Genomic DNA, 13,444 nt, shown 5'->3' with positions numbered 1-13,444 from the left:
AAGGCATATGACAAGGTGCCAAGAGAGAAGGTATTCAATATGCTACAGTTATATGGTGTGAATGGGGCATTATATCAAGCAATGCTTAGTCTGTATTTGAGTTGTAAGTCGGCAGTTAGAATTGAAGGATGTACAGGAAGATGGTTTAATGTTAAATCTGGTGGGAGACAAGGGTGTACATTATGCCCTCTGTTATTCATTATCTATATGGATCACATTATGAAGGAAAGTGGTATTAAACATGATATCAGAATTGGAGATGTTAATGTCAGCTCTTTGCTTTATGCGGACGATGTTATACTTCTAAATAAATCCGTGACAAGTTTGCAAGATTCCCTGACTAAGTTAAATAATTGTTGTAATAGATATGGTATGAAGGTCAGCATTAAAAAGACAAAGGCAATGAAAATACGTAGAATTGTTGAAAATGTCAACTGTGTTGCAAACGGGGAACAAGTAAAACATTTCAGCTACTTGGGCACGATTTTTAGTGAAGATGGTAAATTAAATATGGAAATAGACAACACAATCAACAAAGCTGGTATGGTAGGAAGTCAATTGAATAAATTCATATGGAATATGAGAGAAATTAGTCGGAACACTAAATTAGCTGTATACAAGACAGTGTTCAAACCAGTTTTAACTTATGGATCTGAGAGCTGGGTCAGAAGTAAAATACTTGACCAAAGACTAGATACTGCAGATATAAGAGTCCTGAGAAAGATTAGAGGCATCAATGGCAATATCATATTAAAAACGAGGATATTAGGAAAGAACTTTGACATTGTTAACATCCAGGAATGCGTTAGCAGAGCTAATCTCAGATGGTATGGTCACTTAAACAATGGGCAAGGAAAGATTAGCAAAACAAGTGTTCTCTGCTACGTTGGCAGGAAAACGACCCAGAGGAAGACCAAGATATAGGTGGATTGATAAGGTACAGCAGATGATAGAAATGTAAGATCTGGTAATGATAATATTGGAGTCTTGACAGGTAGTAGACTGATTTGGAGGAAAATTGTAGATAGGAAGTTAGTAATGATGTAAATTTTTCATGTAGTACTATCATATCCTGTGCACCCCTTGAGGGTACATGTCAGGAATTTGATGATGATGACCTCTAATAATTTCTTTAAGTCCTCTCTCATATCAAATTTATCTCCTTTCAAATCATTAAAATTTAAAGCAAGAACCACATGAAGAAAAGATATTGTGGATCCAATGATAAGTGCTGCAAAGAAGATGCTGGGAGAGTGATTGCCTTTCAAAGAAGTTAACCAAACAGGCTATAATTTTTGTTCATGAATTTTATTACTGTGTATCAAGTAAAAGGAAATTGAATATGAAATAATAACCATAGCTATTGTGAATTGCAGAAAAGTATCAAATATACAAGAAATACCTGAGTTAGTGCTTGCTTTAGTAAGATGCATACTCCACACAGACTCATTAGCTTCTTGGATGCTAGAAAAGAACTGAATGAAAGAATAGAGGTAGATGAATTAGAAGTATTAAAGCTGTTACAAGAGCTTGACTGAAATATAGCATTTAGAACCAGATGGGATATTGGCACAGGTACTGAAGGAATTGTGCAAAATTTCAGTAGTGCCCCTGACCTGGTTTTTCATTTTGAATTTCAGCACATGCAGGATTTCCATTGAGTAAGGCGAGCAAGATAATTTTCTTATACAGAGGTGAATCAAGACTGCAACAAATTATAGACTAGTTAAGATAGGTATTGGAAAAGCTGGTTAAGAATTGCATTCAAAGACAGGTAGATGGATTCTCTTGTTGCATGGTTTAGTTAAAGGTAGGCTGGCTTCAGCAATCTGCTCACGTCTTTAATACAGTGGTTCTCAAACTTTTTCGATTCTTGGCACCCTTGCTGAATCCAGATTTTCCCAAAGGCGCCCGTGGCAAATTCTAACAAGTACACTTTCTGAAATAGTGAATAATTTTTTTAATTAAAGGTAAAAAAAGGTTAGGTAAAAATAAATAAAACGTATTTAAGATCACAAAAAAAAGTAATTGAACCAATTCAACTAATTATCATTAGTGGGATGGATGAGCCTGTTGATCACTGCACATTTTCTCAAATCTTGGAATCAAACTGGACACAGACACCCACATTTCCTTTGCTTTTCGCATTGATTTTTGCGCGATGCTTAGTTTTTATCACAGCGACCACCGAAAATCCAGCTTCGCACAAATAAGAAGTCGCAAATGGAATTAAAATTCTCTGAGCTTTTTCACTCGGAAGGGGATATTTATCTTTTACTGATATCCAAAATTCAGTTAATTCCATGCTGCTAAATTTTGTTTTCAACGTATTGTCGCAAGACAACTCAATAAGATTCTCTTCTTCTGCAGCAGTAAATTCAGATGGAGCACTGGCATTAAATGGATCTTGAATCCATGCAAATTTATCAATATTATCATTTTGAAAATATTTCTCAAACCAGGTGATAAGCTGTAATAAGGGTTCTTCAAAAATGGATTTCATACCTCGAGAGAAATCAACTCCATTGGAGGTCAAAAACTGTTGCAACAAGGGGAAACATTCTTTGCCTTCATCTTCATTCATTTTTCTTTTCCATAGTTTTAGTTTTTTTATAAAAGCTGAAATTTTCTCAATCGACTTTAAAAGGTGCATGTTGCATCCTTGCAGGGTGCAGGGAGAGATTCAGAGCATTCACCTTTTCAAAAATATCACATAAGTATGCTAGTTTTACCAAAAAATCTTCATTCGCAAAATTTTTGGTATACTTGTGGTCACTCTCAAGTTTAAACGTACGAGACAAAACATTACCACGAGAGAGCCATCATGAAGTGCTGTAGTACAAAAAAAAGACGTGCTCGGATCCCATATCCTCACATAGTTTTTGGAAAAACCTTGCCTTCAACGGCCGAATTTTTATAAAGTTTACTACATTCACTACATATTCTAAGACCTGATTCAATCTAGGACTCAGATATTTTGACGCGCGTGCTTCCCTGTGAATAACGCAGTGAGTCCACAGTGCATCAGGGTCTTTGCTTCGAATAAGTGCCTGCAATCCTCCATAACAGCTGGACATAGAACAAGCACCATCAGTACAGACATCAACTCACTTAGTCCACTTCAAATTATTTTTGGATATAAATGTATCAAAGATCTTGAACAAGTCTTGAGCCTTAGAACCAGCAGCGATACTTTTACAAAAGAGAAGGTCTTCTACAATGTTATTACCATCTATAAACTGTACATAGCAAATCAAGTGAGCATCATTATTATTATCTGTGGCCTCATCCAACCAACCCAAATTCCTTCCCTTTTATTTTTTCAATTAATTGATCATTGAGGTCCTCTGCTATGTGCTGTATTCTGCAACTGATGGTATTATTGGACAAAGGCACTTTTGAAAAGCAGCTTCCCAGCAGACTCACTGATCATAATGTTGACCATGTCTACAGCAGCTGGTTGATGAGGCTTCTTATATTTTGCTATTCTATGTGCCACCTTGTAAGATGCTAGCAAAGCATTGCTTAGTATTGATGCCTATTATAAAAACTACCCTTTTGTTGATTTAACTCTTAACTTTCTGGTAAAGTAGTCACGAGATGTACTAACCATGCTGGGATGATTGGTTTCTAAATGGCATTTCAACTTACATGGTAACATGCACTCTGGTGCCAAACTGTCATACACAGTACACACTGCGGCCTCCCTTCACCATTGACTTCTGTTGATGTAAAACCAAAGTCCAAATAACTGTCATCGTGTTTTCGATATTTATGCTTCTTCACACTCTTGCCACTATTTGACGGCGTGCCCTCTTTATTTTCTCTCACAACGCTTATTACTGTTTAGTAAAAACCGATCCATTTTTAAAAATACGTACGAGAACAAATACTTCAAAAACTTCACTTGACTAAATCACAACAATATTCAGTTGATACAATCTCCAAAAACTAATTCAACACTAAGACTGCACGAAACCGACAGCTATTTATATAGGAACACAAAGTACCAAGAAAGTTTGAGAAACTACTAAAACAATTGAGAAACTTAATTATTGTAGAGCGCCATCTAGTAACCATTTGTAGAGGTGTCTGCAAACAGTTATTACTAAGTGAGTTACTGGTTTACACCAGGTCTGCTAGATGTCACGTCCTATCACATTGAATTGAAAAAGGAAATAAAATTATGCAAATTTTGTAATTGTGGCGCCCCCTGTGAGGAAGCCATGACTCCCCAGGGTGTTGCACCGCACACTTTGGGAACCACTGCCTTAATAGATAGCAGAGTTGAATAAAGAGAGTGTATAAATCACAATGCTTGTGGAGGTTGTATACAAATTCAAAAGGATGAGTTTGCAAAATAAATTTGTGACATGGATTAGAGAGCGACTGACTGACAGGTATTAGAAAATGATGTATGGTGGTGATGAGTATGAGAATGACCAGTGGTCTACCACTGGGTTCTTGGACCATCGTTGTTTAACATGCATATTGGTGATATTGGGAGGAGCATGAGTTTGGTATTCCGTTATTGCTTATGATGCTAAGCGAAGGAATGTATACAGAATTCCTGCAGGCTGATTTAAATAGATTATGAAGAACATGTGGGCAGATGACAGTGAATGTCAGTTCGGTGTTGCCAAGTGTAAAGTTTTGTACAGAGGATATTACAAGCAGAATATTATATTAATGGGAATTTGTTGGAGGTAGTCAATGAGGATAGAGACTTGGGGTTATTGCATTGGATAATACTGTTAAAGAGAAAACATGTAGGGATAAGGAGGTTATGCTATTATTATTATCATCACGTGTTACTTCCAAGGAGTTCAAAGATTCATACAGCTAACCAGCACCATCATCATCTGACCAAGGTTTGAGTTAAACCTTAGCTACAGGTCTATTTGCATTTGCGATGTGTAGTGTGTATTTTCAAATCGTCTGCTCAAACTCCCCCCCCCCCCAGATTAAATCCTGAGTGTGCCACTGACATACTATCATTCCTCCAATTGCACTACAGTGGTGCTTTTTATTCTCCCACTTTACAAAACTTTCATAAGACCATGTCTGGATTACTGTACATGGATGTAGTCACATTGGTTCCAAGGAAATGGGAGACAGTTGAAAAGATTCAGCATGTGATGTAAACAAAATTATAACTTTCTTATGGATTTATGCATATGAGGATAGATTAAGAGAATGTAGTTTTCAAGGTTTGAGAAATAAATGAATTAATGGAAATATAATAAAAATGTACATTAGTCAGGGCGTCTAAAGTATAGAGTATGTTTCATCAAGTCTCTTGGTGTGATCTAGGGACCTTTAGCTAAGGTTTGAGTTAAGACATAGACTTTAAGGCTGAGGAAATATGAAGAACCTAATCTAGGTTGTTTTGGCAGTTGAAACTTTCATAAATATCAGAATCAGATTCTGATATGTTTCATAAAATATCAGAATCTTGAAGCTGACATGACATTGGTTCAATAGGATAAGTATACTCCCTCACCACATAGCAACAAGGTGATAGCATGCTGGATAACAGAAACAATGAGATCAAATGGCTAGACTTATGTTTGAAAAACAGCAACTGGCAGTGTAGTGTCATCACTTGTTGGAAATAATTATAAAAAAACACATGCATCTTGCATATGTTTATTCTGACACACATTCATAACCACACAAAATTTAAAAAAAAAAAAAAACATATTGGCAAAGGGAGTTTTCAGTTTATCCTCATTATTATTGATAATAAACCTCTGGAGTTAGTTGACTCAATATGAGAGGTCTCACTCAACTAGCACATAATCATTTTAAACCTTATTCTGGGTGTTCATACTTCTAGACAGTTAGTGCATCTTGTTTCTTATAAAATTTATTTCTAGATCACCTTAAAGCTGCTCACGGTGACCAGGAGGTACCTGTTGAAGTTTCTTAATAGTGAACAAATGGACTCATTCTATCCACTGACATTTATGTGAAGGGTGGATATGGTAAGTATTTTCTTACATATTCCTTTTGGGTTGATATTGGTCATTATTCAGTAAAAGTTAGAATATTTATTTTATAATAAATATCTAAGTTAGAAGAAATGACTTTTTTTTAATATTTTTTATTTTATTTTTTTACCTTTATTATAGTTCTAGAAGTTATGATTATAATAACGGCTATTATAGCCTGTTTTTGTTTAGGAGTGGAAAAAGAGGTGGAAAAATTTTGTACATACCTTGTTTTGATTCCAGGATGTCTTCCAATTTCATGATCCTGCTTAAGGTTGTTTATAAAAGGGGGGGGAGGAAAGGAGCGTGGGGGTGTGTTTTGATGTGGGAAAATAAATTTGGAAACCCGGGTTATGTATTAATAATATATATATAAATATATATATAGATATTATTGTGTTTAGGGGCGCATTTTGTGGGGAGGGGAAGGAGAGAAGGGGAAGGGTTTATTTATGTGGAAACTGAGGCAGGGGAGGGGGTTAACGGGGTGCAGACCGTTTCGGTCGACTGACCATCATCGGAACTTTTTCAGAATGAGTGTAGGGCTATGTCAAGACTGTAAGTTCAATGTATTTAAAATAAGGGACACTCCTAAACAAAAACAGGCTATAATAGCCGTTATTATAATAATTAATAATAGTGTTTAAGAAGAGTAGCATGGGAATTTTCCCAGAAACTATACCTAACTAGAAGTTATGTTTCATCCTGTTTTGAAATAATATTTTTATTCATTTACAAAGAAGGACGAACTCGCTGCTTTTTTTTCTGGCTTGCACATTTTATTCACTGAAGAAATTGTGCATAGCTACTATTAAGACTGAGTTATTTTCTTCTTAATCTGAGAGTTGAAGTTTTCATAAACATTAATTTTATAAACCCTCTGCTCAAAACCAAACATCCTCTATTATCTCGAACCCTAAAAAAAAGCACTAAATATTCCACGATTTGATATAATGTGGTTCTACTCGAAGCCTAAAAAAAGCACTATATTTATGCTGATTCAATTTATCACTGTATTTCTCCTGATTTGTATATAATACGATTATTCTCAAACCCGAACCAATCAGCGAAAGGTTAAAACAAAACAAAATTGATATGGAAAAGCATTTATCTCGGCATTAAAATGCATGTGCTGAGGCGATTAGAAAAAGGTGAACGTCAAGTCTACTTTTACTATGTGAACAATTTTAGAAAACAAGGACAAAATTAAGTGTTCAGCAACCACAATATCTTCTGCAGTGTTTTAGAGGAAATGGAGAAACGTTTTTCCATTTGGATTGATGATGAAACCGAATGCAACATGTCATTAAGTCAGGCATTAATCATGGAAAAGGCCAGAAGTAATTGTAAATCATATTCAAAAACAAAGAGGATACGAGTGAAAACTTTGCAGCTTACAGAGTTTGGTTCAATAGATTTAAAATAAAGCAGCAACCTTTACAGCATTCGGATCACCGGAGAAGCGGCGAGTGCAGATACTGAAGCTGCTTCAGCCTTTCCATCAACTTTAAGAGCCGTAATTGAAAGAGGAAGTTATCCTCCCAAACTAGTTTTTAATGTTTATGAGATGGGACTTAAATTAACTTAAAGTTTATTCTTGGTGTCGTTCGATATCCCTATTTACTATGTGTTAAAATGACCCTGATTAATGCTGTTTCGTTTAGCACTTTGTCTTCTAAGAATGCATCCTGAGTGTTAATCGAGATATTACTGTATATTGTTTAAATTACCAAGCACAGTATTATTTTAATTTACAAGGCAGAAAATATTGATATTTTCTGTATACATTTTGACAATATTTGAAAATATCGTCATAATTGAGCCATGTTGATTTGTGCTATCAACAAATAATATGTATATACCATACGCCCACAGATGTGAGACCCTTCGACACTTCTGCGCATGTCAGAAGAAGGAGAATCCATTCCAATATTAGGGTAATCAATGCATTTTGTGGGATGAATGTTTATTATTATACGTTGGAAAATTAGCTTTTCTTTTATGAAAATTCTAGTTCTTAAAGTGATAACTATTTTTTTATACAACAGTTGGAAAATCTATGAAGTGTGGGCATACAATAATTACATTTTATTTATTAATCTGATGTTTTTTTTTTTTTTTTTTTTTTTCCAGTTAGTTTCTTTTCACCTCTCAACTCGGTGTGGTTATTTGCAATATGCATCATCTTCCCCATCCATTCTGTATAGATGCAAGTCATGCTGAGACTCTAGCAGGAACAGATTTTATTCATTTACTAAGAATTCTTTCAAAATTTTGTTAAGCAATTACAGGGTTCAATACTGGTAATATTACTATTCAGTATTTATGTCAATGATATTGTATGGGAACACAGGGAGATATGCAGTTGTTTGCAGATTATGTGAATCTGGGTGGGTTATTAGTAATAATTCTGATGATTTGATGCTTCAGGATGATTTGAATAAGTTGCAAAGGTTTTCAAATGAATGGAGATGTCAGTTTAATGCAACTAAATGTAAGGATTTGAAATTTGAGATCCACAGATGCTTCATGCACATTTGGTGGAATAATACTGGAAGAAGTGGAGAAAGAAACAAAATAAGAATGTTGTTCAGAGGACATATTGCAACGGTTCTGTACAAAAACTCAGAGAATTGCTGCAGTATTGAGGAGTACGTTGATAACAAGGGATAAAAGAGCAGTGAGCCCATTATATAAAGCTTTGATCAGACCATATTTGAATTTCTGTGCTCAGATCTGGTCACCAGGATTTGAAGAAGATGAAGTGGCCTTGGGGTGAAAAGATGGATAACAAAAATGATATCAGAACTGTACAATATTGGTTATGAGGATATACTGAGGGTATGTGAACTGTAGAGTTTGATGAATAGAAGACAAGGGGATATGATTGAGACATTTAAGCTGTTGAAGGATTATCATCAGATTAACACATGGGGAGATTTTTATATGGTAGTATGAGGGAAGAGAACAAAGACAACTGGCTATCCCTGGAATTTGCAAAAAGAAACTTAAAGGTGGAAACTTAATTTTAAGTATGTTAGCTGTAAAATTTTCACCCATATATCATAGATATCCTTAGTATGATAATAATGAAAAAAAATAAAATTACAATAAAATAATCAATTGCACCAATATAGTGTCTATAGAACAAAAGATGGTCAGTACATTCCCAATTGTTAAAAAAAAAAATTACAGTAATAGAATAATCAGGAATTTGCATAAAAATTGTATAATAATGTACCAATTATGTTGAATTGGATTTAAACGGTATTGATTCAAACACAGATTGATAAGAAAATAACTATTTATTAACTTAAAAGCTAATACTTTGCTGATGTTATATCCAGCATCTTCAGAGCACGCAAACAGAGTTTGTTACAAATGCAAGACAACCACAATCTGGTGTAACAGTGGGGCTAGTATAAGTAATTACAGCATGCAACACAAGACTAAAGTCCTAATACAGAGCCATCTAAGTTTAAAAATAAAAATAAAAAAAAAAATAAAAAAAAAAACAGTAGTCCAAAGTTTTGAAAAAAAATATAGTAGTCCAAAGTTTTGAAAAAATAAAAAAAATATATAAATATTAATTTGGTCTTAGGATGACTGTCTCCCAACAGTCATCCTAAGACCATTGGCAGAGAACCGACTTACCATAGCGAAATATATCTTGGAAAAAAACAAAAGTACTTCACAGAAGCTTCTACAAGTCAGAGGTTGTTCCTGAAATTAACAGAAGCCTTAAAACATACTCCAAACCTTAACAAGTATGGCTGTATAAATCTACCAAAGATTTGGGAGACAGTCATCCTAAGACCAAATTAATATTTATTTATTTATTATTTATTTTTATTTTATTTTTTAACTTAGATGGCACCGTATTAGGACTTTAGTCTTGTGTTGCACACTGCAATTACTTATACTAGTCCCACTGTTACCGGATTTTGTTACAAATGCGAGACAACCGGATTGTGGTTGTCTCGCATTTGTAACAAACTTGGTTTTTGTGCTCTGAAGATGCTTGATATAACACCAGCGAAATATTAGCTTTTAAGTTAATAAATAGTTATTTTCTTATCAATCTATGTTTGCATCAATACCGTTTAAATCCAATTCAACATGTGTGATGAACACATATAAGCCTATCCACGCAGTTAAATGTACCAATTAGTATTTCAGGAATGGTGGTGACGATTTTGGAAAAATTTGTTAGGGCTAGCATTCAGAAATAGGTTGACAACGAATCTATACTTCGAAATGAGCAACATGGGTTCACTAAAGGAAGATCATGTTTTTGCAACTTGCTCAAAACATTCTATAACAATTACCATTGAACTAGAAAAGGGGAATGGATACACCATGATACTTTTGGCTGACAAAATACAGCATTGTAGACTGTTGCATAAATTGGAGAATATGGGTTTGGATTATAGAATATTAGTGTGGATAAGAGGATGGCTGACTGACATATCAAAAAGTGGTATATGGGGAGATGTGAGTCTGCAAGATTTAAATTAACCAGTGGTGTACCATAAATATCAGTTCTTGGTTCTTGCTGATGATGCAAAGATAGGTAGGTAGGGTAATCAGGAATGCTGCTGATATGCAGTACTTGCAGAATGATTTGGATAGGCTGGAATTGTGGGCATGAGAAAATGGAAGTCAGTTCAATATCAGTAAACATCAAGTCATGCACTTTGTTGTGATTAGATATCCAATGTTATATTATATTTGTTGGATTATACTAGAAGAAACTGATCGGGCTAGGGATCTTGGGGGTGTTAGTAGATAGGATGCTGAAGTTCAGGGACCATGTAGCAAAGATTATAAAAAACAACTCAAAAGATAATTGCAATGCTGAAATGAATGTTCACATGTAAAGATAAGGATGTCATTTTGCCTCTTTACAAGGCCTTGATAAGACCTCACTTGGACTATTGTGCACAGGTATGGTCTCCTGGTTTCCATTATGATTCTGATAGTGAAAAAAGTCCAAAGGAGAGTTTTAAAAATATCAGAATTTTGGAATGCTGATTATGAACACAGATTCTGAATCTATAGAATTCAGACACTAGCAAACAGGAGAGAGGGGTAATATGATTGAGACTTACAAACTTCTGAAAGGGTCGTACAGGATTTCAGTTGATGGGATTTTTCAATTTATGGAGGGTGGGGAAAGGACAAGAGGGCATCCTTGGAAGCTGAGAATGAATGCTGCTAAGAAGGGGGTGAGAGCTAGATTTTTCTCTCATAGGGGGGTGCATGATTGGAATGGATTGCCATTGGATGTTGTGAGTGCATGCAGTGTAAATGAATGTAGTATGTTGCCTCCCTGGAGGTCTCTCTTAATAATAATAATAATAATATTTCCTATAAAAGGGATAATGGAAGGCCACCAGATTTGATTAAGTTCAGTCAATGTACGACAACTTAGGAGTGATAGATAGGAGTGATGTTAGCTTGGTCCACCTTTGCTACCAGTTGCACGGTGTTGTACTACCTTACCCCAGTCCTGAAGATATTTTCAGGCGCAAACTTTGTTTGCTCACACTTGGATAAAGGATTAAACTAAATTTATTATATCGTATAATAATGGTTTTATAATAATAATGTATAGCATCTCTTTTCACAAACATTCCTTTGACATATACTATTAATTTACTTAAATCCTATACACTGATAATATCAAGATGTTCCTCTTGATATTATCAATTTTTTTGACTTTGTAATCCACTCTGGTTATTTCAGTGTACAAGACAAATTATACCCACAAGTTGAAGGAAGCTGTGGGTAGTCCTATCTCTCCTACCCATACCAGTTACTTTGTGAAGCATTTTGAAGATTGTCTCCATAAAGACATTTCTCCTAAACCTACAGTTTGGTACAGATATGTAGATGATATTTTTGCAATATTATCATCATTATCATCACTCATCACGATAGATCCCACTCTCATATGCACAGCTCACCATACTGTGACTTAAATACATTCACTGTCTCTGCACTTGCCACACTCTCAGGCGATGCATTCCAGTTACCTACCACAGTGCTTCCTAAACTTATGGATGTAAAGGCCCCCTTGGAAAAATTAAAATATTTCACGGCCCCCATCGGAAAAAAAATTCGTAATACAGACATATATTATTATAATATTTATTGTATGTATTTATATTCAATACAAAACATACACAGCGAATATTGCAAAAATCAAATGCAAATATTACATTTTGAACATCTTACATACACATTTAACATGGCATACTTAGTCTTGGAACATTTCAAATTTGTTTTCATTATTTCACGCCCCCCCCCTCAACAAAACTAACAGCCCCAAAGGGGGTCGGGCCCACAGTTTGGGAAGCACTGACCTACCACTCTCCATGTAGAAAATCTGCTCCTCATCCATCTGCTCATACTCTCCTTATACAACTTCCAGAGATGGCCTCTTGTTCTTCCCTGACTCCAGACATTCTATGAAAAATCTCATCCACATTAATCCAGTAATAAACACTCACCAATCATGTCCTCCCACCTACTTCTATACACTAGGCTCTGCAATTTGCTCTCTCTCCCTCTCTCTCTCTCGCTCTTAATCTGTCTTCACATTCAATATTCCAGAGACTACAGACTACATTAGTCAATCCTCTTTGAATCCTTTCCAACAGCTCATCTTTTGAAAACCAGGCAACTAAATCTGTGCATAGTAATCCATATACAGTCTGATCAAAGCTATGTACATTGAAATCATAACATTCTCACTTGTCAGTATTCTCCATATCATTGCCATAATCTGCTGTGCAGTCCTCACAATTCTAGCAAAATTTTTCAGGTCTCCCAAGCTTTTCAGGTCCTTATCCACCATCACTTCAATCTCCTCCACTTCCTCTAAAATGTCTCCATCAATCCTATACTCTGCATCCCATCTGTTCTTCCCAAATTTTAAAACCTTATACTTTGTAACATTAACCTGACATCCCTCACACTCACCCAATCAAACAGTCTATTTAAGTTCTCTTGCAAAGCTACAACATCTACTCTACTTCTCATAACTCTCCCCAACTTTGCATCATCTGCAAACAACTGTATATCACCATTTAAGTATCTTCCAATGTCATTTACATACAAATTAAACAATAACGGCCCCAAAACAGATCCCTGGGGCACACCAATAGTGACTTTTCACTTCCCCCCATATACAACCTGCTGATACCTATCAGACAACCAATCTCCAATCCAACACCATCTGTTCCAATTTAACTACTTGCTTGTCATGTGGCAATTTATCAAAATCCTTTACCAAAAGCAAAATCTAAATATACTACTGTATATGCATCTCCCTTGTTCAATGTATTCATCATCTTGTTATAATAAGTAAGCAGATTGCTAAAACATGATCTTTCTTTAGCCAAACCCATGCTGTCTATTAAAGAGATTCTGCTGCTGTCAACCCA

At 35.3% G+C, this 13,444-nt stretch overlaps 1 protein-coding gene across 1 annotated transcript in view; it reads left to right on the top strand.

Moving 5' to 3' along the window:
• Drep2 (DNA fragmentation factor-related protein 2) overlaps nucleotides 1-13,444 on the top strand; it is a 351,128-nt gene that overhangs the window by 20,673 nt on the left and 317,011 nt on the right. Inside the window, exon 2 of the mRNA XM_090391520.1 lies at nucleotides 5,880-5,987. Coding sequence (XP_090247646.1) covers nucleotides 5,985-5,987 — 3 coding nt within the window. The 5' untranslated portion in view covers nucleotides 5,880-5,984. The remainder of the gene's footprint in view (nucleotides 1-5,879; nucleotides 5,988-13,444) is intronic.

The sequence above is a fragment of the Typopeltis vanoorti genome, chromosome 4, assembly GCF_054136105.1.
Source record: "Typopeltis vanoorti isolate ZY-2024b chromosome 4, IOZ_Tvanoo_1.0, whole genome shotgun sequence".
NCBI lineage: Eukaryota > Metazoa > Arthropoda > Arachnida > Uropygi > Thelyphonidae > Typopeltis > Typopeltis vanoorti.
The sequence above is the reverse complement of the archived record's forward strand: the minus strand, read 5'-3'. Positions and strand labels throughout refer to the sequence as shown.